Raw genomic sequence first — 24435 nt, forward strand, 5'->3', positions numbered from 1 at the left:
CCGCAGACACTCGCTTATAAGTCGATCTCACAGATAAGTCAAGGGCAGGTTTTGAGCCAAAAAATCATGGAATTTTCTAATACCCTCAGATAAGTCAGGAGTTAAACTTAGAGGGGCGCCTGACTATAATTTTATCTGAACCATTACTCAAATTCTTCTTTAAAGTGTCTGGTGTGTTAAGCCAGAGGCTCTACATATGACATGCAACATAAAACTCATAACTGGGAGTGTGCAATTCAATTCACATCAGAAAGACAAGCAACAAAGAATAACTGTGAGCAAGTGCAGCTGCACATAGTTGCAACCCTATTTACTCTTAGACCTATCTACTTCTTAGACCCACTGCTTTCCATGGGAATTATTCTTAAGTAATGGTGCACTGAATTGTAGCCTGGGAATTTTCAGATTGAAATGAGAATGACATCCTGGTGCTTTAAAAACCAGACCTCTAAACTAAGTGGAGTGTGAAATTCTTTGAAAATGACTTACCAGAATTGTTCTAAGGCAGCAACAAGAAGATAAAAAGGGAGGTGTTTTATCTTCTTCTCCAGCTGAGAGTGGAAGGTGCTTATGGGAGTTGTAGGCTTTGGGGGAGTACAGTGCTGCACTTTCATAGCAGCAACCCTCATACAGACTACAATTCCCATAACTGCCTTCATTTCTCTTCTTATTTGGAGAAACTAAAACAGCTGCCTCTGATTACCGTAATTACTAATAAAAATTCTCCTTTTTCCTCTACCTGTGTCCTGCTTCTGAGCCCAGTTCCACCCCCTCCCACTTCACCAGACAGCTGCTCAGCTTTCCATAAGCTTCCTGGAAGCTCCCCCTCTATTTACTGTATTGACCTGCGTATAAATTGACCCAGGTTTTCAGGGTTAATTTATAGACATAAATATTTCGAGTTATAGGCGAGTATATATGGTACTTGCATTCTCTGTAGCTTTATTCAGTTGGACTGAATGTGCAACTGCAAATTCTCCTATAGAAATAAAGTATTCAGAGCAATAAACTGTACCAAATTGTCTCCCTAGAAAGCTACAAAATACATTTTAAAAAACTAACATTTATTAATCAGCTCAAATTTTAATACATTGTTTAATGTGGCAGCATAAAAGGAAACTAGTTTTAAAAACAAACCTGAATTCACCATCAGCAATACATTAAAAATCTGGAATCTCCAAGAAGCAGCTCCAAACATTTGGCCTAAATCACCAGCTACTGGAATGCTGTTCAGTGCAGCTGTAAAGTATATTAAAATAGAATTAAATTCCCACATTTGGGGAGCAAGGCATACTTATGACATACTGGAGCTCCATAACTATATTACCAGCACTTTCCAGAAAACAGTTGCACAGATATTTCCAGACAGTACCCAGGTTGTGGGAATATCACACCAGACTTCGTGTGTTTGTTCAGTTAGTCTCAATACTTGAATTATAATCAAATTTACACTAGCAAGTAAAGGTTAGAACACTGAAGTAGATAACGGCAGATCTCATTTGGTGCACACAAAAATGACATCCATATTTAACCAATTATGTTTTAATAGGACATAATAAACCTCATAATTAAACACACAATTCAGGAGTCTGGGCTGGCAAAAAAAAGACAAGAATACTAAAGAGCATTTTCCACCATTTACTCTCATTATCAAAAATATTTTCAACTCTTCTTGCAAAACAGAAACAAAAAAGTACATACTGAACACTTATATCACATTCTTCTTCCTATGGCTTTAACCCCCCACCCTGCCCTACCCACAGAAAAGACAGGGGAAAAACAAACCAAAAAGCCAACAAAAATGCTATTTGACCACATTCACATAAAATGACACCATGGTACACACTACAGAACAAAAAGGAGGCATCATCCAATTGGTGTCCAAAACCTTTTGCTTGCTTTTCAGACCTAGTAACCATCATTATATATGCTTTGTGCCAAATCCAAAGTGTCTAATGTCATAATTCACTAAGCAGTCAGATGGCAAATGTAAAGGAACTTTAGAAATTGTGGCATCACTTCTCTTTAGACAAGGTACTGTAATATTGCTCTAAATTAGGACATTATCCTTTAAATACCAGAATAATGCTTTCTATTCTAGTCAGCCCACAATTGACTCAAAGTGAGTAATTCAAATACTTGACACACATCCCAACAAAAGTAGGATTGCTATCAACTGGTATACTATTAAACTTTGCAGTTTGTTGTCACACTTGATGGTATAATTGGAAACAAATGAAGGCTGAAACCTTGCACACTGAGTAAGGTCTGGAGCAATTCCCATAGGGTTTTATTATAACCACACTCACCAACCATGCCACCTCCATGACTAGCCAACTGTTGCTGTTAAAGACCTGCCTATGTTATACTATTCCATTTATTCTCAACCAAGCTTTGCCTCATCTTTGTGTAACCACTGCCCATTCTTCTCCATGCCCCCATGTTAAGGGGGACAAAAGAACAAGATATGGAAGATGTTTGAATGAGAGGAGGGCCTCAGTCATTTAATCAGTCAATGGTTTGACAGTGTTATTGCATGCACTGAATGCTAGCAGTGCACTTCAGAGCAATACATTCTCTAGCCTTGAAAAAGCCGATCTACATCCTACTCTCTTTATGAATAGAATAATGATCAAAATTTGAACTAAAATGTTTATAAATAAGGGATGGAATAAATTCTAATATGTTTGAACACAAAAGTAATTGTTTCCATTCTACTAAAGGCATGTCTAGAAACAGAAGATCACAAATTATCAAATTTTAGAGTCACATAAGGATCTGAAGTGCTTAAATATTGTTGAAAGACACAGCAGTTTCACTGCCACCTTCTACATTAGCCCAATTTTATCTTTTTACTAACTTACCAAACAAGACAACTTAGCCCAGAATATTCTTGGACTGTGGAGATCACCATAAATGGGTTGTTGCACATCATGGAAGTAATTTTAATGCTATGTTAGCTACTTTTGTAATTGAGAACCAGAAGTTCCTAGAATTAGCAATCTAAGAGACAAATCCTGTGGTATTAACCTTGTAACTTAATACCAGGTTAAATTATTTCTAAGTGAGGGTTGAACTTCTCACTTAGAACCCCCACTAATGTAAAGGAAAAAATGCACAAATTTCCACAACAGTAGATTTGTGCATGCAGCCCTCCCAGAATTTAAGTCTTGCCAACAGCTAAAATCACAAACATCTCTCAAGTAACTTTGGCATGAAAGTTAAATTGCTTTTGTTTTGAAACCAGTTAGCATAAAGACAGCTAAAAATGATATACAGTATCTATTTCATAATAAACTCAGCAAAAATATCCTGAAGAGACATGTTAATAGCATGACACAACGTGAAATACACTCATGACATCGATCTGTAAACTTTAACTGTGAAAATAAAAGCATTTGGAGGAGACTTCATGACAAAGGAGACCCAAATATTATTTCCAAAACTTTACCTCCCCCCCAAAAGAGATTGAAATATTTCAAAATCGTGAGTGACATCAACTGAAGTTCAGTTTGACTGTTTTCTGGCAGTAATACAAACTAGCTGGACAATTTCAAATGATTTGGAACCAGTTTAAGACAGTAAATTATTAATTTCTCTGTCCTAATGCGGTACTGAAAGACTAGTTTCTTACATCCCCCCCCCCGATTCCTGGAACGAACACAGTATGATTTTCTTGCAACACTGCCTTTAAACATGGATATATCAGAAATTAGCATAACTGTGATGGACTGACTAGAAACCATTCCTGTATTTAATAAATCTTTGATTAAGCACAAAGCATGAACTGGTACAAGGTCAATAATTGCCAAAATGTCACTTTGTATTAAAAATCATTTACATTAGCATTTGATCTGAAACTATGAGGTGCTGTAAGAACTAAAGACAGTTTCAGGGTAACTCCGCAATTACCGTCAAACTATTTCCCAGACACTAACACACAACATAGCAATGAAAAACACTTGATACAAGTGATCTATATATGCAGGAGCTCCGGCAAGTTAAACAGATCCATAGCTGCCTTCAAAACTGTAGCAGTCCCCCTACCAAAGGTGGGGGGGGGGGAGACAAAAAAGAATGACTCAGCAGTCATATCTCATGTCTATCACTTCGTCCAAGTTCTTATCATCGTTTGTACTGGCAGCTAAAAATGTCGTTACTGGTGACCCTGTCACATTAATTACACTGGTACTTGTACTGGCATTGCGCACAGCAATGCTTGTCACATTAATGCCCAAAGTAAGCCTAGTCTGCTCCAAGGCCTTTTCTGGCACTGCAAATGCCTCCAGTTTCTTCTCCCCATTAGCCATATATGAATTTTGGCAGCCACGGCATATGCAGTCTAAGCAGGCTTTACGGTTCGAATAGCAAGGGCAGCGTTGGCCACGACATGTAAGAACACTTGGATTTTGGGTGGCTCGACCACATTTACACCCCTTCTTTTCCTGTGGCTTTTTGTACACAGTTTTTGTTGGACTTCCTGGCACAACATGACTGCTGGCATTTTTTTCTTTTGATTTGTCTTTTGTTTTCAGCATTCCTGATTTGGATTTCGGATGAGATTTCTTGGTGGGATGGTCTAGATTCTTTTTCATGCTTTTATTTGTTAAGAGTACAGTTTTGCCTATTTTGGGGGCAGTGCCTCCATTAGGTACAGTTGCTATAGGTTGCAAAGACATCTTTGCTTCCTGTTTCACCGTTACAGGAGCTGAGGCTCCCAATGTTGGACCACGAAGGATGCTGGATATCGGAAGAGGTTGAACCTTTTCACTGTCACTTTCTGATCGCGATCGCTTTCTGTTTAATTTAACTACTTTAGGTGTCGCAGCTGTACATGAAATCCCATGAGATGAAGAACCCACTGACATGTACATGTTATGGCTAGAAGGTGGAGGAGAAAGCTGCAAAAAAGGGCCATTAGATAAATTGGATTCCAAGCTATGTTGCAGAGGAGGACTGCAGTCCTCTGTGTTGGATTCCAAACTCCGAAGCACTTCTTCAACACTAAGTAGAAGAGAATCACCTGATTTGATGTCTTCACTGAAACTGCAGATATCAATGCCTGTTGCACACAAGTCAGTAGGGGAAACTGTGTCACAAACGGGCTGAAGACTGCTAGAAATATCTTCTGTTTTTATGTACTGTCCAGGACTACATACATCAACTGCATTTGCATGTTCAGGAGAAGGGATATTTCCTCCAAGTTTATCCACTGAAATCCCATTACAATTGGGCAACCCATTAACAGCAGAACCTTTTGCATCAGAGTCATGTGTGCTTTCAGGTAAAGAAGAATTACTTGCTGGTGGCTCACTGGGATGCTCTGAGGTTGAAGGTGATGGGGAATGTGTTAAACACAATGTCAAGGGTTCATCAGATGCTTTTTCTGTATCTTCGTGCAGCGGGGAGCCATCTTTGAGCAAAGTCAAAAGATCTGGAGAACTGTCAACAGCTTGTTTAATATCACGTGCCAGTGGTGTTTGTGTTATGTATTCACAAAGTTTTTTATAGCAATTCACTAAAATGCTTAACTGTTTATTTTCTTCAAATTGCTCATAGTCCTTGCACCAACTACATGATGGTTTCATCATCATCTTCTTGCCTTTACAGGTTTTGCAAACATAATGCTGACATGTGGAGTTGGTGGGTGCAATTGGATCTTGCAGCAGATTACCTAAGAGAAAAAAAAGAAAAAGTACTATAAAATCCAAAAAAGACTAGGATTTTAAGGCAACAGAATAGATTTAATGACACCACTATCTTTTTTCTATATCAGAAGTTTCTCTAACTGTAATAGTATCAAAAAGAGTAAGGTAGAACTGTGGAAATGAGAACATCTTATTTTCATTTTTTATTTATTTGATTTATATCCCACCTATCTCCCCAAAGGGCACCCCAAGGCAGCTTACAACAACATTAAAATACATATATAAATTATAAAATGCATAAACATATAAAATACAAATAAAACAGAACACCCCAAACCTCCCCCCTCAAAAGCTAGCTGAAATAGAAGTTTTTAAGTCTCATTGGAACTGCTCCAGAGAGTGGGTTGATCATAGATCCTCAGGAAGCATGTTCCAGAGGTGCAGTGCCACAACAGAGAAGGCCCTGTTTCGTACCACAGCCAGGGAAGCCATGTCTCTGCCTCCTTAAGGAGTGGGGGTGATGGCGGGACCTCTAAGATTGCATTGTCAGTGGGGATAAAAGCGTTTTTTAGATTCACCTGGGGGGTCGTTGTGGCTCTCTGGAAGGTCTGGGGAGCCCACAGCCCCTTCTGCAGGGCTCCCTGCACCTCAGAACTGATTAAAAAATGTGAGTCTTGGACATGACTTTGCCCTGGACAAGACAGATGTTCTCTTGATCCAGAAAAGCACAAATTGGGTATTAGATCGGTGCTTTGCACTGGATGGGGTTGCACTCCCCCTTGATGGGGTCCTGCTGGATTCACAGCTGCTCCTGGATGGCCAGGTGGCAGCTGTTGCTCAGGAGGAGGGGGGTTTTACCCAGCTTTGGCTGGTGCATCAGCTGCAGCCATACCTGAGTCAGTCGGATCTGGCTATGATGGTCCACACCTTAGTTACATCTCATTTAGATTACTGTAATGAGCTCTATATGGGACTGTCCCTGAAGACACATTGGAAATTGCAGCTGGTTCAGAATGCAGCAGCTTGTGTGGTCACTGGGGCTTGGCAGTTTGATTCTGTTGGGCTGTTGCTCAGGTGACTGCACTGGCTGGCGATCTGTTTCCAGGCCCAATTTCAAGTGGCTAGTGTTCCTACAAAGTCCTGTATCACCCCAGCAGTGACTTTTCTAGTGGCTGCCTACTAGTGTTCTTTTGCATCTTTTTAGATTGTGAGCCCTTTTGGGACAGGGAGCCATTATTTTATTTTCTCTGTAAACCGCTTTGGGAACTTTCTGCTGAAAAGTGGTATATAAATACTGATAATTATTAATAATTAATAATATATGGCCTTGAACAAGGGTACCTTCAGGGTTGCCTACTCCCATACAGTCTGGTTCATCCCCCCGAGGTCAGAGGTTCTCAAACTGGGGTGTCGGGACTCCCCAGCCAGGGAAGCCCTGTCTCTGCCCCAGGGGTGGGCTAATGGCAGTGATGGATCCTCTGGGTTCATGCTGCCACCAGGGACATGTTTTGCGGTTCAAGATAGTTGGCAGTACACCATTAATGATGTTTTGACTACGCTCCACACCACTCAGCCAGACCTCGCCTTGCAGCTTGAATAAGCTATGGTGGGCAAGGGTCAAGGGGGGCAGGAGGATGGCCTCAAACTCCAAAGAACTCTTCTCACATCCTCAGGTTGCTTCTGCTACTATTAGTGTGTGATAGAAGTCACACAGAGGTGACCTGGTCTACAACCCTAGCCATTTCCTTACTTCAGAGGTCAACCAAGATAGCAGGCGAGCCACCAGCTCTGGCAGCAGGAAAATTACCCAAAGCCGTCAGGAAATCCATAAAGTCCATCAGCCGCCTGGGACAGACAATACAATCAGGTCCTTTGCCTCAGTGAAGTTGAGGAACTGCCATTAGCCTACACTTTACCAGGAAATGATCTGTCCAAGATAGAGGCATAATGCTGATCACCACCATCACCAGATCACCATCTCCCCGCTCCACAGTAAAAACCAGGTATACAGAACATCTTGTTGTATGGTAGATATTTTACAGGCAGTATATAAAAACATATTAGCCCCTTATTAGCTTACATTGCAAAAGAGCCCATATTCATAACACAAATGATAGCTTTGTGGTCAAGTCTTATCAAATAGAAAAATACCACATGTTTGGGAACAATATTGACTTTCTTGCAATGTAAATTAAAATGGTGATGAACAGTTCAATGTACTGCCTGCAAAATATTCACCATTGAACAAATTCTCATTCCCACAGCTCCATCTTGATCATTCTGGCACTGTCACAATTAGTGCAAGGTCCAGGAAGTTCTATCTCAGAAACCTGTTTATAGAGCACTCATGCAACCACCACCAGCTAGACTGAGGCCCTACCCATGTTGTACACCAACATTTTCAAATCTCTCAGCAGTATCACACAATGAAGAAACCTCTAACTGATCTGGCATGGTAAGGTGAATTCTATGAAAGTTGTTTGGTAAATTCGACCAAATGGCAATTTCTTTCTTTCTTTCTTTTTTAAAGAACACTAATGTTTTGGCTATAACAATGTGTTGTCCGTGTTACAGAATTTAACATTTTGAATTAATAATTCAATAGAACCTGTTTGGCACCAATTTTCTCAAATCAAAAGGGAAGTGAATATAAGGGAGTCAAACTAGGAGAAGCAGAGCTAAGGGTGGTAATCACACTATTTAATTGCCAGACCAGGAGGGAAAAAAGCAAGTATGTTTAAAGGATGGAAAAAGTGCCTTCTAATCTCAGGTATGTGCTAAAAAGGTACCACATGTATTGGCTTTCCAATGCTTTTATTGCACTGGAACAATACTTTGCATTGCTTGTATTGAAACAAACAATACTTCAATCGCAAATGAGAACACACTGAAAAGTTGTAATAAATTGCTTGCTTAGAACCTGGCTACATGTTACATTCACCATGTAAACCCAGTTCCACCATCTAAGAACTCCACTTGAATTTTGAAGACTCTCCCCACCAACAGGCATACAGGTGAGGACACAAATCACACACTAGAGCAGCAGTTGCTGGCTGCTTTTCGCCACTCCCCACAACTCCTCTTAGGTTAGTTTTCCCCTTCCTAGCTCCTAAGTGAGGCTGCAAGCCTATCCACTCTTACCTGGGAATAAGACCCATTGACTACAATGGGACTTACTTCTGAGTAAACATGCACAGGATTGGGCTCTTAATCATTAAAGAGAAATAAGGAGGCAGAGGAAGCCAGAAGATCCTCTTTCACTGATCACTATCCCCTTCAATGTTCTGGGCTGCTGGTGGGGCAAAATTCTCAAAAGAAACAGTTATCATGGGCTAAGTGTAATATGTAGAAAATCTGAAGTTCTTTCTCAGGAAATAACAAAAACTAGCTTTCTATTCTGCATTCAGGAAAGGCAGAAAAATAGAAGATTGAACTGCAAGCTATTACAATGGCAGGAGTGTCAAGTAACAGTAAAGCTAACCTAGAAAACTAAGTATGCACAGAAAAATCTGAGTTAATTCAGTCACTTACTGTATCCTTCCCTGCTGTAGACTCAATTCCTGAATATGAACACCTCCACCCACAAGAGGCACACTAGATTCTCTCCTTATTAACTTAAGGAGAAATAGTATAACTACTTAGTACTAACAGTAAGTCAAGCAATAAAATAACTAGAGAAGCTGAGTTTGCTAACGATTTGCAATACTTAGTTTAAGCATGTACTATCTTTATAACAGTATAATAACCACTAAAGTAGTTATAAAATTCTTTTTCCAGCAGTGCTACTGCGTTACATTCTACACACACAGTTCTAAGACATCACAGATGAACTGGAAGTGATTTAAAACGAATGCAATCATTAATGAAACAGAAGGTCTGAATTTAAAAACATCACTGAACAAACGAGAGGAACGATAATTTATAAGGATTCAAAGAGAGGGCATTTTTGCAAAGGCCTATCAGAACTTTAATCAATCAAACCTGGAATTTCATCTATATATTAATTTATGCAATTTTTAACAATCATTTAAGAAAACTTTCTATGGTCCCAGAAAGGCTAATAAGGTATCAAAGCACAGGACACATACAACTATATTTTGTCCATCTAATGCTTTTTAAATGACTTATATTTTAATAGTTCTTAATGTTTTAATTTTATTTTATGTTGATATGGTTAGCCGCCTTGGGTCCCCTTTGGTGTGGGAAAAAGGTGAGATAAAAATCCTATAAATAAATAAATAGTGCAAACATCAGATAAAGTTGAAAAGAAAAAAAACCTAGGTAAACCTAAAAACTAAGTAACAGTGTTTGATACCTCCATACCTATCAGTTTATAAGTGTTCTGACTTTACCTACAAGGCAATGGCTCTATAAAGCCCTACTATAAAGTGTCCCTGAATACCTATGAATGTTCCAACTACTCAAAAGTTAAAGCATAACATACACAGTCTTCCTGATAGCTCACATATACCAAGACTGAATATTTTCATTTGGCATGTGAAATTTTAGATTCCAAGGCTGTTAAAAAGTAAAGGTTATGCTAATGAGTCAGAGACGTCCTTAACCAATATTTATAAGCACTATCCTATCCTCAAGTCCAACCATCTCTATGAGGCAGAATCATTACTAAGTCCCTTTGTGCTGACTTAATGTGACATTATGATAGTGTATTCACACTGCAACAAACATGATATTGGAATGGTCAAGTTGCAGCAACTTTGTAATGATATTTCAACAGTGTGGCAATTTATGCAGCTGGGGAACTGAGAGAAAGCAGCTTGATTAAGGCCACCTAATGAGTTCGTGGCAGAGATAAGATTTGAATCAGGGAAGTCCCAATTCACACTCAGGCCCAAACCAAATATGTAAAGTTCCATGTGGGAACTTTAGCAAATAGAGAAAAAAATTCTCCACATGCATTATGTAATACCACTGAAATATGCACCCACCCTGCCCTCCTTGCCACAGCAATTGCCTGACCAAGAGGTACACTACCAAAAGGGAAGCTCATCATGCATTCTGGCACAGTCATCCTCAATATGCAGATTACACACACAGACACACCCCTTGTATAAAAAAAACTCCTCTGTGAAAGATGGAATAGAGAATCACATGATAGGTCTGAACCAGGAATTTTTCTGCCCTCAGAAGGGCAAACCCTTGAGAGGAAACTCCCATCCCTTTTGACAGGCAAGTGCTGCTGGGATACATGGCAAGATCACCAGTGTTCCTTGGATTAGAAAGAGAGAGCGCATGTGTGTGCTTCTATTCAATAAGCAATACATCTCAGATGTTCCCAGAACTGGGGGGCGGGGGGGAAGATACAGGGAAGCAGAGGCTACAATGCTCTTCAGTTGTTACATTACAAAAATACGTTCTGGAATACAGTTCAGTCTCTTATCCACTATATAAGCTTTCTCTATTTATATCATGATTACATATGTCTATTCAAAGTGCAATTCTGTAACAAAGACAATTTTTGAAATTCACTTTGAATATTCATAGTTCTCTAAATTTTGAATTCCAATCACATCAAATTCTCCACGAAATACCACACATGCCAGACAGAATAAGCATTTCCAGAGCTCCAGTTCTATTTGATGATCTATGTCACAGTCATTTCTCCCATCTTGGAGTTTGTTCAGTACCAAGTTAATATCAACATAAAAAATCTTGAGTGTGTATGAAGAGATTTGATGCAAGCAGAAGTACCCTTCAATATCCAGGAAGGCCCTTGTGTTTGCAGAAGGTGGAAGAGACATGTGATTTTTGCCAACAGTCCCCTATACTGTACTGCACAACCCATTTCTGCCCAGCCCACAGGTGTACACATTTGATCCTTGTTGCATATTTGCAGTGTTGGGTAGAAATGGCTTAATCCTGAGAATTCCCCAATGTGGACTGGATTTCAACCTACAGCACTGAGGAAGAGATGACTAGAATACCATTCACTGTTCTTTAGATTCAATCTGCTCTAAAAACAAATAAAAAGCTCTATATCAAGACATATCAATGCATCCCTTAACTTAATTGATCTAAAAAATTAGACCTACTATATCATATGAATTATGCATAGACTCAGCTCAAAAAACTATGCCCAATTTAATCTCATTTGTAAAAATTAGTGTCTTCATGTTTAATACTTTTTTTACTTTGATAAAAGATGGCAAAAATAATTTTCTCCATAACTGACTATTTGCATGTTTGAGGCCACCTCTACTGTTCTACTGGTTGGTATCTTCCCTTCTTTCCCTCCTCAGCTAATACAGGGATTCCCCATATCTGTGGATCCCATAACCACAGTTTCACTTACCTGCAGATTGGCGATCCACAGGGCTCCCCACATCCCCCGGCTTTCCTTTGTCTCTGGAGGTTTTCTGAGTTCAACAGGGGCCGTGTGTGTTCTCTGCCAGTTCAGAAAGACCAAAAATAGCAAAAAAAAGTCACTTCTGGTTTTGCAAAAAAAAACAACAACCTGCAAGTGACCTTTTCTTGCTATTTTCAGACATTCCGAGGCTGTGGGAGGATGTGCTCAGCCACTGCTGGGCTCAGAAAACCTTCTAGAAGTGAGAGGAACAGAGCTCCGTTCACTTCCAGAGGGTGGGGGGATGCATCCCCCATATCCATGGATTCATGGGATCTAGGCACACCTGTACTTACGAGGTGATACGTAGATACTTACTCGTAGATACGACACTAGAACAGAACTTTTTTTCCATTTGACCTGTCAAACTAGCATCCATTTCCAAAGTGTTTTTGTCTAAGAGCTGAGACCATTCTAAACAATTTTTCTATAACTTATAATTACTATCTTGTTATTTAACATGATAGTAACTGGCTCCCCAAATTATGGGTGGTTGATCTGGTGCTTTCAAACTGGCACAATATGCCTTTTGTGGTGCTTTCATGATGGTGCAATAACACTGGACCAGCAAGAGCTGGTCGTTTTAAGATCTGAACTTTCTGACTTCTAGACAGGCCTCTGGAACAAGAGCAGTAGATATGGTGGAGATTTAGGGTGCAATCCTAACCCCTTATGTCAGTGCTTTCCAGCGCTGACATAAGGGCAATGCAGTTCCGAGGTAAGGGAACAAACATTCCCTTACTTTGAGGAGGCCTCGTGAGTGACACCCAACTGCAGGATGCAGCACATGTCCCATTGGCACTGCTATGCCAGTGCTGGAAAGCACTGATATAACGGGTTAGGATTGCGCCCTTAGTGTAAAATCAAAGACTCACACCAAGCCTGGATAACAGGATAACAACAAATCTTTAGTCCAAAACTGCTGGCTGATCCATGATACGCCATTGTAACTGCTCATCTCATATCCACATTTCCACTTATCCACAGATATGCGGAACCCTCCCGCGCAACCCTCCATGCAACCTTTTAGTACTTTAAAAGCTTATCGCACTGTGAGTTTCTTCCTTAAACAGATCGCTGTAAAGCTACAGGCTTACAGAGCTTTTCAAGCACTGTACTTCTGCTTGTCATGTTGTACTGCTGTTCTCGCTGCCAGTCTGGGGGGTCCTGTGTGTACCACCTCAAGTCCCACTGGCAGAACGAGTACCACTTGTTGAAAAACACTGAATTAGAACTCTTATTTATAACACTTTTATACCACTTTTCTAAAATTCCAGATTTTATTAAATAATTACAACTGCAAAAATATAACACGGGAAGAAAAACAGTAACCATTACATGACAGATTTAAAGACAGTTTTCCCCACTGCTCCAAAACTAGCTACCAATGGATGATAGCAACAGAATCCATTACAAACATGCCACTTCAAATAAACTAGGTTAACTGATATCTTAGTAATAGAGAGACAACATACACTGGGCACTCCTTATCTGGGGATTTCACCATCCACAGTTGCCTCCCCATGCCTAAGATGGTCTCCACGACATTACCTGAAGCCACATCTGGGAGCAGTTCTAAGGTGTGAGGAAGTCAGTGTGGTGGGCCACGTGCCCAGCATGACCTCTGGAGGGCCTAGTGCAGGGGTCGGCAACCTTAGACATTCAAAGAGCCATTTGGACCCGTTTTCCGGAGAAAAGAAAACCTCAGGAGCCACAAAACCCTTTTGACATCTAAAATGAAGATAACACTGCATATATAGGTTTTTTTACCTTTATGATCTGCTGCAAGCTCCCCTTCCTGTGCTAACCAGACAATATACTTATTGTCAAGATAGATATATCTTGACTGAGGGCCCAATCCTATCTAACTTTCCAGCACTGATGCAGCCCAGAGGTAAGGAAACAAATGTTCCCATACCTTGAGGAGGCCTCTGTGACTGACTCCCCACTACAAGATGTAGTGCATGCCCCATTAGAATGGCTGCACCAACACTGGAAAACTGGATAGGATTGGGCCCTGAGACAGCACTCTGAGGCACACACAGGGTGACCAGATGTCATAACAATAAAAGAGGACAAGTCACCCCAAAATGTAGGATATTGAAGAAAAATGTAGGACCACAAAATAAAAGCTAAAAACACTATATTGATCAATATATAGATTATATATTTATTATATATTGTATTATTGATCTCATGTGCCTAATTTAAAATTACTTATTATTGAATTTAAAACTGTATTACATATAATTTATTAATTACAAGAGGGGATGTGTTGCCTGCTCACAGGGAAAAGCAGGACATTTAAGTTCTTTTCCAGGTCATGGGGCTAAAAATAGAACATGTCCTGGAAAAAGAGGACCTCTGGTCACCCTGGGCACACACTGGGACGGTGCATGCTAAGACGGCACCCTTGAATTTAGCACTCTTCATTTTCCCCAGGTCAACCCCCATCCTTCTTGCTCCTGAAAGAGCACCCCTTTCTAAGGCTCCCACAGCCCCATCTCTGCTCTCCTGCTCCCCATGGCACCCCAGAAAAGCAAGGTAAAGATGTAGTTACACAGGCAGCCCTTCCACAGCCTCCCTCTTCCCCACCCACCCACCCTTGCAAAGTCAACACTCCCCCCCTCTCCCACTGCTCTGCCTCACCTATTGCCCTACAAGACAAAAGTGAGGTCATCCCCATTGCCTCACTGTGCCAAGCTCCACCCCACAGCTATGTGCACAGGAGATGCCCACAAGGGGAATGCAGGCGCCTTCTGCCCTCTCCTGGGAGCTGCCCCTGCCTCCCCCCACCCAGGCAGCCCTGCCTGGGCTCCCCTTCTTGCCTCTGCGCCCCCCACCGACCCCCCACTGGAAGCCCAGCCACCTGGCACCCCCACCCCTTGCCAGCTACACTCAGGGTGGCAGGAAGCCAGGAGTGGAGCCTGGCTGCTGTCAGCCACACTCACCATATACACGACGTAGAGGGCGCACAGCGCATTACGGGAACAGGCGAAGCCCCAGCACACCATCTTCCCAGGCAGGAGCGGCCAAGCCCCCCTTTCCCTCCCCCACAGCACAAAACATATTTTATCTTCTGTAATTTGCAGCTAATGGGTTCCTATGTGAGAAAAAAGTGCATATTTCTGGCCATCATCTGCTTAATTATATTACTTTTTGCTTAATTATATCACTTCCAGCACTCAGCAGATGCCATGAATGCTATTCAGTCTGCTAAATGAAATGAGTTGGACACACCTGCCCTAATTTATTTATTTATTGTGCTTGTTTTAATATCTTTTTTTAAATTTTTCCATTTGTAATGTGATTTTATGGTTGTATTTCTGATCGTTGTGCACCACCTTGAGTCTTTTCAGAGAGAAAGGCAGCATAGAAATGCAGTAAGGGAGGAAGTAAATAAATAAATGGTGGAAGTGAGCTTTGACTATTCATGTTTTTAAGTCCATCTTGTTCCCCCATCTTGTCCAATGCTTATGTAAGAGCACTGAGCAGATTTGGAGGTGCCACATATACACGAACACCACCTAGCCTCCCCCCCCACTTGCCACAATCTAATAATTTTCATTTCATATTTTGTCCAAACTGTCTAAGGTGGTCCAGACTGTCTAAAGTTTGTAATATAAGCCCTTACATTTCTAATGCAAGGATCCAACTAGCAGAGTTGGGAACAGCTTCGGCCTAAAATCCTGGGAAGCTGCTGCCAATTAAAACACTATTAAGCTACACAGACTAACAATTTGATGTGTAAAAGGCACTAAACTGCCAATTGTATTTGGTGAGAAAGCTTTGACCACTGTCATCTTAGTCACTGCTATCAACAAACAATGCCTTTATGATGGGAAAACATATTACTACAATATACTTGACAAGAAGCTGCCTTTCAGAGATATTCCAGTGTTTCTCAAACTGTGGGTCAGGACCCTTCTAGGTGGGTCATGAGCCGATTTCAGGTGGGTTTCCCTTCATTTCAATATTTTATTTTTAATATATTAGACTTGGTACTACTATGGTGTGATTGCATTTGGGGAAATGTTACAGACCTATATGTTAAACAAGCTACTATGTATATTCTTTTAACAATGAGAGTAAATGGGACTTACTCCTGGGTAAGTGTGGGTAGGATGGCAGTCTAGGATTGTTAAAAATTTTCCTGCTTGATGACGTCACTTGCGGTCATGACATCACTTTTGGTGGGTCCTGACAGATTCTCGTTCTAAGAAGTGGGTCCCAGTGCTAAAAGTTTGAGAAACACAGATCTATTCTAATAGGAGGGAACAGGTGTCTCTCAAAAGCAACAGGTTTCTACTAGAAAACTGCAATGTACTGAGCAGCAGAGCCACTGTGTGGCCAATGTAACAGCATCCTAAATTATTCTACTAATGTTTAATTCAAACAGAAAGCAGTGGGCAGAGAAGTTGAAATACTTAAGAAAAGAATACCTAGCTTTCAAACTTTGTTCCATGACAGCTATTGGGGGGGAAAGGTGAAGAAGTCTTGTATCTCAAATTCTTATAAACTCAAACGCTCCTCATTACTTAACCAGTGAGACGCATGCACATTTAAGTACCAAGATATTTCCTTGACACATCTACAATGAAAAGTTCAAGACATTGAGCATATAGATTTTATATTATAAAAGTACACTACAGGAATCTAAATAGGACAAAGTGGAATACTGAAACACTACAGTAAATGAGTATCTAAAAGCTATATCCTATAGAATATTTCATGCTGAAATAATCTGGTTAGACTTTAAGATGCTACAGCACTCTATTTTAGAATAAAGGAAAAGCTCTCAATTGAAAATAAGAATACAAGTTACAAAGTAGGCAAACTACAATTTCTCTCCCTCTCTATGGCCAGAAAGAAAAAAAAATCCATTTACAGCATATCCTTCCCAAAATTTCATGTTATCTTGCCTCTTAAAAGACAAGGTAAAACTTGTTTGGGTTAAGCAAGTACTAAATAATGCAAGGGTCACCAACCTATGGTCCAATAGACCATATCCAACCCACTCCTCCACCTAGTGCCTTCTTTCTGAAGTGATTGCTAACCCTGGCCTCTGAGCGGCCCGCTTGGAGGCAGGCTGTGCAGCATGGCCTTTCCCAGTTTGAAGAGACACTTTGCCAACAGTCTGAGGCTAAGAGGCAAAGAAGGAAGGCCCATAGCCAGGGAGACAGACCAGGGACAGACTGCACTTGCTCCCGGTGTGGAAGGGATTGTAACTCCCGGATTGGCCTTTTCAGCCACACTAGACGCTGTGCCAGAACCACCTTTCAGAGCGCGATACCATAGTCTTTCGAGACTGAAGGTTGCCAATACTGTAATACTGCTAAGCTGGGTCACTCTTACTGAGAGCCCAGCAGAGAGACAGAGCCAACAAGCAGCAATGCAAAAAAATTTTCCTATTGTGAAAATTCTTAGTTATATATGAAATGTATACAGTATATTACTTTCTAACATCCTACAGTCCACCAAAATACTCAAGACTGAGTAATGTAGCCCTGGCAACTAAAGTTTGAGGACCCCCAAATTAACACATTGATACATATTTACAGAACTTCTGTATTTTATAGTTTTTTAAAATTAATTTCCATTTGAGGTGACCACTCTCAAGTGTTTGAAATATCGTGGAAAGGTCAGGGAAAGAGAAAGTTTACAGTGCAAAAAAAAAAGACAGAAAGACACAAAAGAGCATTACACTAAAACAATATGAATAATAATATCCACGCTATCTTTTAAGAGTGCCACCAAGAATTTGAATAGAGAACATTGACAACTTTTTAGAAGGTCGTTAAGGTACCAAGATTCAGGAAAAACACCACCCAAGAAAAATACTGTAATTTAGCAAGACTGAATACAAGCAATGAAGCATATGGAAGTTATAAATTAAATGTAGGGAACTTTCCTGGAAATATACGAGATGTGATACGACCTTTCAGATTTAATGTCCATTTTTTACAGTAGCCACAACAATATAAGTAATCAAACTACACAGAAAGAATCCAACCAACATTCAAAACCAGCAATTTTCAACCTTTTTTATCTCATGGCACACTAACAAGGTGCTAAAATTGTCAAGGCACAACATCATATTTATGACATTTGACAAGGCACACCATTTCTCTGGCAGGGGGCTCACATCCTTAAAGGCCCTACTAATACATGACCCTCTCCCAAATTCCCACAGCACACCTGTGGACCACCCATGACACACCAACATGACATGGTACAGTGGTTGAAAATTGCTGGGCTAAACCATGATCAAGTTTGCCCCTGCTAATTGGTCAAAGATGCACTGTTTCAAGTGAAGTTCCTCTTATACTTAGCAGGAGAACAACTGTACTTATTTATTGCCGTAATTGAAACTGCAAAGGATACAGGATAAAACCTGTTCTCAGAAAAGATAACTTTAGATGTGTGTTTACAATGGAAAAGTTACTTTCTAAAATCCAATTCAAGCCAGTTATGGGTACATAAAAGTTATAAGAAAACTTGGTAAGTTTGATAAAATTAGCTATACATTCTAGCCAGATTCCTTACCACCTTATTAACATACATATCAACTTTACAAGATTCAATTGATCAAGATATCTGTCTCAATATTAGAACATTTGTATATAATGCACAAAGCCAGCCTCATAAGCAGAAGGAGGCAGTTGCCTCTGGTAACATATTTAACACAAAGGGTCAATTGCCCTTATTTAGAACATAACATAAGAACAGCCCCACTGGATCAGGCCATAGGCCCATCTAGTCCAGCTTCCTGTATCTCACAGCGGCCCACCAAATGCCCCAGGGAGCACACCAGATAACAAGAGACCTCATCCTGGTGCCCTCCCTTGCATCTGGCATTCTGACATAACCCATTTCTAAAATCAGAAGGTTGCGCATACACATCATGACTTGTACCCCATAATGGATTTTTCCTCCAGAAACTTGTCCAATCCCCTTTTAAAGGCGTCCAGGCCAGATGCCGTCACCACATCCTGTGGCAAGGAGTTCCACAGACCAACCACACGCTGAGTAAAGAAATATTTTCTTTTGTCTGTTCTAACTCTCCCAACACTCACTTTTAGTGGCTGTCCCCTGGTTCTGGTGTTATGTGAGAGTGTAAAGAGCATCTCCCTATCCACTCTGTCCATCCCCTGCATAATTTTGTATGTATCAATCTTGTCCCCCCTCAGGCGTCTCTTTTCTAGGCTGAAGAGGCCCAAACGCCGTAGCCTTTCCTCATAAGGAAGGTGCCCCAGCCCTGTAATCATCTTGGTCACTCTCTTTTGCACCTTTTCCATTTCCACTATGTCTTTTTTGAGATGCGGTGACCAGAACTGGACACAATACTCCAGGTGTGGCCTTACCATAGATTTGTACAACGGCATTATAATATTAGCCGTTTTGTTCTCAATACCCTTCCTAATGATCCCAAGCATAGAATTGGCCTTCTTCACTGCCGCCGCACATTGGGTTGACACTTTCATCAACCTGTCCATCACCACCCCAAGATCTCTCTCCCGATCTGTCACAGACAGCTCAGAACCCATCAGCCTATATCTAAAGTTTTGATTTTTTGCTCCAATGTGCATGACTTTACACTTACTGACATTGAAGCGCATCTGCCATTTTGCTGCCCATTCTGCCAATCTGGAGAGATCCTTTGGAGCTCCTCACAATCACTTCTGGTCTTCACCACTCAGAAAAGTTTGGTGTCGTCCGCAAACTTTGCAACCTCACTGCTCACCCCTGTCTCCAGGTCATTTATGAAGAGGTTGAAAAGCACTGGTCCCAGGACAGATCCTTGGGGCACACCGCTTTTCACCTCTCTCCATTGTGAAAAACTTAATAAACTACATTTATATGTAGTTCCTTTTATAAAGCAATTTAACAAGGATCATGTATACACTCTACCATCACTTTTAGGGAGGATCAGGTGTGTACTACAGGGGGACAGGAACTATTTGAATTCTCTATCTTGGGTACCAAAATACCTCCAAGTACAGTACTTAATTGACTTTTTCCAATGCTACTGTTTAGCTCATTTTTTAAAAACAGGAGTTTAGGAATGAACAGCTAAAGCAGAGGGAAGAGCAGTTCAAAACAGTATAGTACTTCCTGTTTCCCCTGCTAATAAACAATCCCTGGCACTCACAAACTCTTCTAACAGCACAGTTGAACACATTTATAGTCCACATTTGTTCAGAAATAAGTCAAAAGAACATAAGAATAGCCCCGCTGGATCAGGCCAAGGGCCCATCTAGTCCAGCTTCCTGTATCTCACAGTGGCCCAACAAATGCTTCAGGGAGCACACAAGAGACCTGCATCCTGGTACCCTCCCTTGCATCTGGCATTCTGAGGTGAAAGAAGTAAAAGAACATAAGAAGTCCCACTTTGTTCAGTGGTGTTTACTTTCTTAAGGACTGCAGCCTTAATTTAACCTCACTAATTTTAAGATGCAATGATCACAAAGGAACAGTACCTTGATTATCATTCATTAACACAAGACTACAGGGAGGGGAAATTCTTTATCCAATTTAATATTGTTTATGCTTTTTTTAAAATCAGCTGAACAAAAATAAGACTTTATAATGTTGAAAATTCACTACTTTTGTTAACTATTTCTCTGTATGAAGAGAAATATGTTTCCTGACTAGCAAAATGGACTGTGCGTGATCAACAACAGGAAAGGTCATACCCCTAAACAACACTTGCCCTTACATTCTATTTACCCTTCAAACCTTCCAGATAGGTAAGCTTCCATTAAGCCAGGGGTGGGCAAACCCTGGCCTGGGGTCATTGGCAGCCCTCAGGGTCCCCCAATCTGGCCTGCAGGGAGCCCCCAGTCTCCAATGAGTCTCTGGCCCATTGGAGACTGTTGTACACCACACTGGCCCATGACTACTGGTTGCAACCACCAGATGTGAGCTGAGGGTTGAGTTAGAGCAAGGCCTTTTATAGTCTCCATGTGTTTTCTGCTTTTCCTGGGCATTATTTTAAAACACACACACACAACACCCCAATGCCTCTGAAGAACTTATGTCTGCATGTTTCTGGCTTGGACTGCATGTTTTCAGTCTGCAAGACGTGTGTGGCAAATAGTTCTCATGTGGTTCTACATGCCTGTATTATAGTTCTCATGCGTATTATAAATAATTCAATAAAACTCACTCATGTGTTCCAACTCTAATGTATTCATTTATGTAAATTTATTCAAATTTGAAATGTAAATCCTTCCCCTGCCCCCAACACAGTGTCAGAGAGACGATGTGGCCCCTCCTGCCAAAATGTGTGCCCACCCCACCTTAAATCACTTCTGCCCAATGTTGCATATAAGCAACAGGGATCCAATGTGTGCACCTGTGGGCTGGGCAGAGAGGGGCTGAGCATAGAATAAGCCCATCAAATGAGTTCTTAGGACTTCACTTTCTTCCTTCACAGAGGAACTGTCAAGAGCATTTTAAGGGTGCACTGCTCTCCACCCAGTGCAACAAGGCATCCAACCTGGTCATGCCATAAGCTTGTTGCCCCTGAAGGTGCCACCAGAGTGTCTTTGCTGCAGCAGACCGACCCAGGCCGTTCCCCCAAATCCCACACAAGGCTTCTGGGGGGAAACAACGCTGAAGGTTCCCGCGCCGGCTGCGCTGCCCAGAGGAAGTTCGCAGCCGCCAGTCCCGCCCCGGGCGGAGGCCGAGGTGTGCCGGGCTTGCCTGGGTCCGCTCCCTTCCCCGCGTGTCACTCGCAGCCTCTGCTCCAGCCGCAGGCGAGCCCATTTGCGGAGCGCGTTCAAAACCAAGGCGGGCGGAGGAGCAGGAAAGTTGTGCCAACTCCCCGGAGGAAGGCGCGGGCGGGCGGCCGAGCTCCCTGCCCACCCCAGTGGGTGTAGCGAGCGAGCGAGCGAGGCCGGAGGAGGACGCCCGCCCGCGGCCCAGAACAATGGGAAGCCCTGCCCGCTCACTCACCGCACACGCAGCAGGAGAGCGACTGCCGGAAGTAGGGCAGCAGCCTGCCGATCTCGGCCAGGCACTGCGGATCCTCCCCGGGTCCGTAGTTGAGCACCAGGCGGGTGGCGGAGATGTAGAGGGCTGTGGCATTCACCGGGTTCATCGCAGACGCTGAGGCCGGCGGCTCCGGGCTGAGAAGAAAGCGCGGCTCCGCGCCCGGGCGGGGCAGGCCGAGGGGCGGCTGCACTCCTAGCTCCGCATCCAGGCGCCGCCGCGGCCGGGGCCGGGCCGCAGCCGGGCCTGCTCTTCCCCCGCGCCGCCCGCCCGTCCCTCCGCTCCTGGCGGCGGCGGCTACTCCGCGCGGCAGCCCATGCCGGCCGGGCTCCCGGCCCTCGCGGGCGCCTCAGGCGCGGGGGGGGCCCCGCATGGGGGGCGCGGCGGGACCGCGAGCCCAGCGTAGGGCGACGGCCCGGGCCCGGCTCCGGCAGGGGCGGGGGGAGGAGGCGGAGACGCCCGGAGTTTCAGCGCCTCCGCATCCCGCGCGGCGCCCGGGCCTCTTCCGCGGGGCCAACGGCTTTCCCGCTCCCGGCCGCTTCCGCGCAAGAAGCCGCCGCCGCACGCCCAGCCCCAATGTCAATAGCAACCGTTAGATCCAACCGTCACTGCGTAGCCATCGCCGCGGCCACCTCGGCTCGCTACTGCGCATGCGCAGCCATTCCCTGCTCCACACACCCACCCCTCGCGTCTCGGCGAGCGCCCAGCGCCTCTCCCCAGGGCGCCAGCAGGGCGGGGCTGCGGCGGCGCTGCGCGGAGCCCCCTCCCGGCCCAGGCCCAAAGCGGCGCTCGCGCCGGCGCACCAGCGGCTCTGCCAGGGAAGTCGCCTCAGCCCCGAAACGCGGCGCCGGAGGACGGGCGGCTGCGGACCCGGCTGAAGGTCGGCGCTGAGCTGGGAAGGAGCGGAGGTGTGGAGCGCAGTCCTGTCCACACTTTCCTGGGAGGAAGCCCCACTGACCCTAATGGGACTGACTTCTGAGGAGACATGCATAGGATGGGGCTCTCAGGCTGCCATCCTATCCACACTTTCCTGGGAGTAAGCCCCACTGACCCTAATGGGACTGACTTCTGAGGAGACATGCATAGGATGGGGCTCTCAGGCTGCCATCCTATCCACACTTTCCTGGGAGTAAGCCCCACTGACCCTAATGGGACTGACTTCTGAGGAGACATGCATAGGATGGGGCTCTCAGGCTGCCATCCTATCCACACTTTCCTGGGAGTAAGCCCCACTGACCCTAATGGGACTGACTTCTGAGGAGACATGCATAGGATGGGGCTCTCAGGCTGCCATCCTATCCACACTTACCTGGGAGTAAACTCAATGGAACTTACTTGTGGGGCACCATGCATAGGAAGGGCTGTGAAGGGAGCATTTGCAGGATAGACAGAGCTGTACTTCTCTCCTTTAAGAAGGAGGAAGTGTCAATCCAAAACCTGCCCCACCAATAACCGGTGGCCCCAGTTACATAATCAGCACCCCAGTAAATGAATGAAGGTTTGCAAACTGCAGTTCCAGCCCTGACGGTGTGTAGGCGGAAGGGAACTATTGAGTTCAGTGGATAAGCAGCACAACCCTGTGTGTGTACTCAGAAGTAAGTTCTATTGTGTTAAATGAAAGTATGTACAGGACTGCAGGGGCCGGTAGTGAGTGGGGAGGCGGGTGAGGCAGAGCCACCCAAACACCCACAACCCAGCACTTTTTGAAGGGCTCCAGTGACGAGGCTCTGCCTCACCTGCCTCCCCACCCACTGCATGTCCCTGTAGGGTTGTAAATTTGAAGTACAGCAAATATACCTCGGATTGGAGCACAACATTGTTCTCCTACAAGCAGTATGAGAATAAGTATTACTGAACTCAGTCACTCCTACTTTTGAATAAACATACATGCTAGTAATCATTGTTCATGTTGGTCCCAGGCCAGATGATGAGAGCTCTGCTTTAAGTCCCTTTGAAATCCGTGAGGTTTATGTGAGTCACAGCTTTCTATTGTACTAAACCACAATGAACTTGCTCCGCTTGATGATGATGATGATGACAAACCTTTCATTTTTATGTGTCCATATTCCCTGGCCAGTTTGTGGGGACACACAACAGGGCCTTTTCAGTTGTAGCACCCAAGTTATGGAGCTCCCTGCCCTACTAGCCCCCTCATTGGTGAGGTTTCAGTTCTTGATAAAAGCTTTTCTGTTTCACCAAGCATTTTATTTACAGTATTTATTTAGGGACTTTAATCTCATATTTTGTCACAAACAAAATAAAACAATTTTTATGTCCCTGTATGAAAAATAAACAGTTAAACAGGAAACTGTCAAAATAATAATAATAATAATAAAAACAAGGGAACAGCAAGGGCACATAAATCAACTCAGCAGGGGATAATCAACATAACCGAAATGCATGGCAAAGCCACATGGTCTTTGCCAG

The 24435-nt window shown here is 43.2% G+C and overlaps 1 protein-coding gene across 1 annotated transcript; it reads right to left on the minus strand.

Annotated features, from left to right (window-relative positions):
- Nucleotides 1-1526: 1526 nt before the first annotated feature.
- On the minus strand, nucleotides 1527-22306 carry MSL2 (MSL complex subunit 2). The gene is made up of 2 exons (XM_066620455.1): nucleotides 21973-22306; nucleotides 1527-5674 (listed from the first exon to the last, which is right to left on the minus strand). Exons 1-2 carry the CDS (start codon nucleotides 22115-22117, stop codon nucleotides 4083-4085), a joined length of 1737 nt encoding a protein of 578 aa, XP_066476552.1. The 5' UTR covers nucleotides 22118-22306; the 3' UTR covers nucleotides 1527-4082.
- Nucleotides 22307-24435: the final 2129 nt, after the last annotated feature.

This window comes from Tiliqua scincoides, chromosome 3 (assembly GCF_035046505.1).
Source record: "Tiliqua scincoides isolate rTilSci1 chromosome 3, rTilSci1.hap2, whole genome shotgun sequence".
Lineage (NCBI taxonomy): Eukaryota > Metazoa > Chordata > Lepidosauria > Squamata > Scincidae > Tiliqua > Tiliqua scincoides.

Bases quoted from the DNA above. Each gene is read 5' to 3' on its own strand.
- MSL2 (XM_066620455.1), bottom strand. From the start codon at position 22,117: ATGAACCCGGTGAATGCCACAGCCCTCTACATCTCCGCCACCCGCCTG. The intron at 5,675-21,972 runs GTGAGTGAGCGG...TTTTTCTCTTAG, and splicing joins GCTCTCCTGCTGCGTGTGCG to GTAATCTGCTGCAAGATCCA.